The 1436-nt window shown below is 43.9% G+C and overlaps 1 protein-coding gene across 1 annotated transcript; it reads left to right on the top strand.

Annotated features, from left to right (window-relative positions):
* Positions 1 to 278: 278 nt before the first annotated feature.
* LOC142002616 (olfactory receptor 52P1-like) lies at positions 279 to 1217 on the top strand. The gene has a single exon (XM_074978852.1). The coding sequence runs from the start codon at positions 279 to 281 to the stop codon at positions 1215 to 1217; it is 939 nt and encodes a 312-aa protein (XP_074834953.1).
* The last annotated feature ends 219 nt before the right edge of the window (positions 1218 to 1436 follow it).

Genomic DNA, 1436 nt, shown 5'->3' with positions numbered 1-1436 from the left:
ACCCCCATATTTGTTCAGTGGTAGTGCTCTTCCCACGACAGTCCCCCATCCTGTCAATATCACAGATGTTCTTCTATTGAGATGTAGCTAGCTAAGCAGTTAGCTCCCTTTTTAAATGTCCCCATGTCACTACTCACCACCCCCATTTCAAGATTGGGTAACAACTATAAAAGATTGAGAGTAGTAGTCATAATAATGTGTGTAACTCCTGTCACTCTGCTTCCTCCCTTCAGAGACAACTTGACCATTTCTGGGCTCAATAGACTCTTCAATTTGTAATGGAAACTTTCAACCTAACCCATTCTAGCCGTTCAACATTCATCTTAATGGGTATCCCGGGCCTGGAAGCTGCTCATGTTTGGTTTTCTATTCCTTTCTCTACATGCTACTTGATCAGCCTATTGGGAAATGTTATGGTTCTGTTTGTTGTAGGCAAAGAGCAGACCTTGCACAAGCCAATGTACCTGCTGCTGTGCATGCTGGCACTCACAGACCTGGGTATCTCTACTTCCGTTGTGCCAAAGACATTGTGTATATTTTGGTTCAATTTCAAAGGCATTACCATGGTTGGGTGCCTCACCCAGATGTTCTTCGTTCATGCAACTTCTGCTATGAACTCAGCTGTCCTTCTGACAATGGCCTTTGATCGCTATGTTGCCATATGTTACCCTTTGAGATATACCATCATCCTTAGCAATGCACAAATAGCTAACCTAGGGCTAATGGGTTTGATAAGAGCTGTTCTCTTCATATTGACTCTGCCCTTGTTCCTGAGCAGGCAGCATTTTTGCTCCAGCCATGTAATTCCCCAAACACACTGTGACAACATGGCTGTGCTGAAAATGTCTTGTGGGGACATCACATTCAACAGGTTATATGGCTTGGTGATAGCATTTCTAATCACCGGTTTAGACCTGATGCTTGTTGCCATCTCCTACAGTCTGATATTCAAGGCTGTCCTCAGAATCTCCTCCAAGAAAGCCCACCAGAAAGCACTCAACACCTGCACAGCCCACATCTGTGTGATGCTGAGCTCTAGTACTTTTTCCCTCTTCTCCAGTCTGTCACATCGGTTTGGCCAGGGCATCCCTCCCTATGTTCACATCACCCTAGCCAACCTCTATTTCCTTGTCCCCCCCATGCTCAACCCCATCATTTACGGGGTCAAAACCAAAGAACTTCGTGATAAATTTGTCAAATACACTTGCAGAAAGTGATTGCTGTGGGAGACTGACTTTAAACCTATGTGAAAAGGGGAAAATGTATATCTGCTACTGAATCAAGAGTTCTCCATTCTAATCTGGCTGATCTCATCACTGTGGAAGTTCAGAGCCTGAGAATCTTCACATATTTCACAATGATTTTTCTATGTCACATCTTTCCGGAAGCCTGGAAAACAAACCAAATTTTGCTGAAGCAAATGCTACCACAGGAAA

This window comes from Carettochelys insculpta, chromosome 1 (assembly GCF_033958435.1).
Source record: "Carettochelys insculpta isolate YL-2023 chromosome 1, ASM3395843v1, whole genome shotgun sequence".
Taxonomy (NCBI): Eukaryota; Metazoa; Chordata; order Testudines; family Carettochelyidae; genus Carettochelys; species Carettochelys insculpta.
The sequence above is the reverse complement of the archived record's forward strand: the minus strand, read 5'-3'. Positions and strand labels throughout refer to the sequence as shown.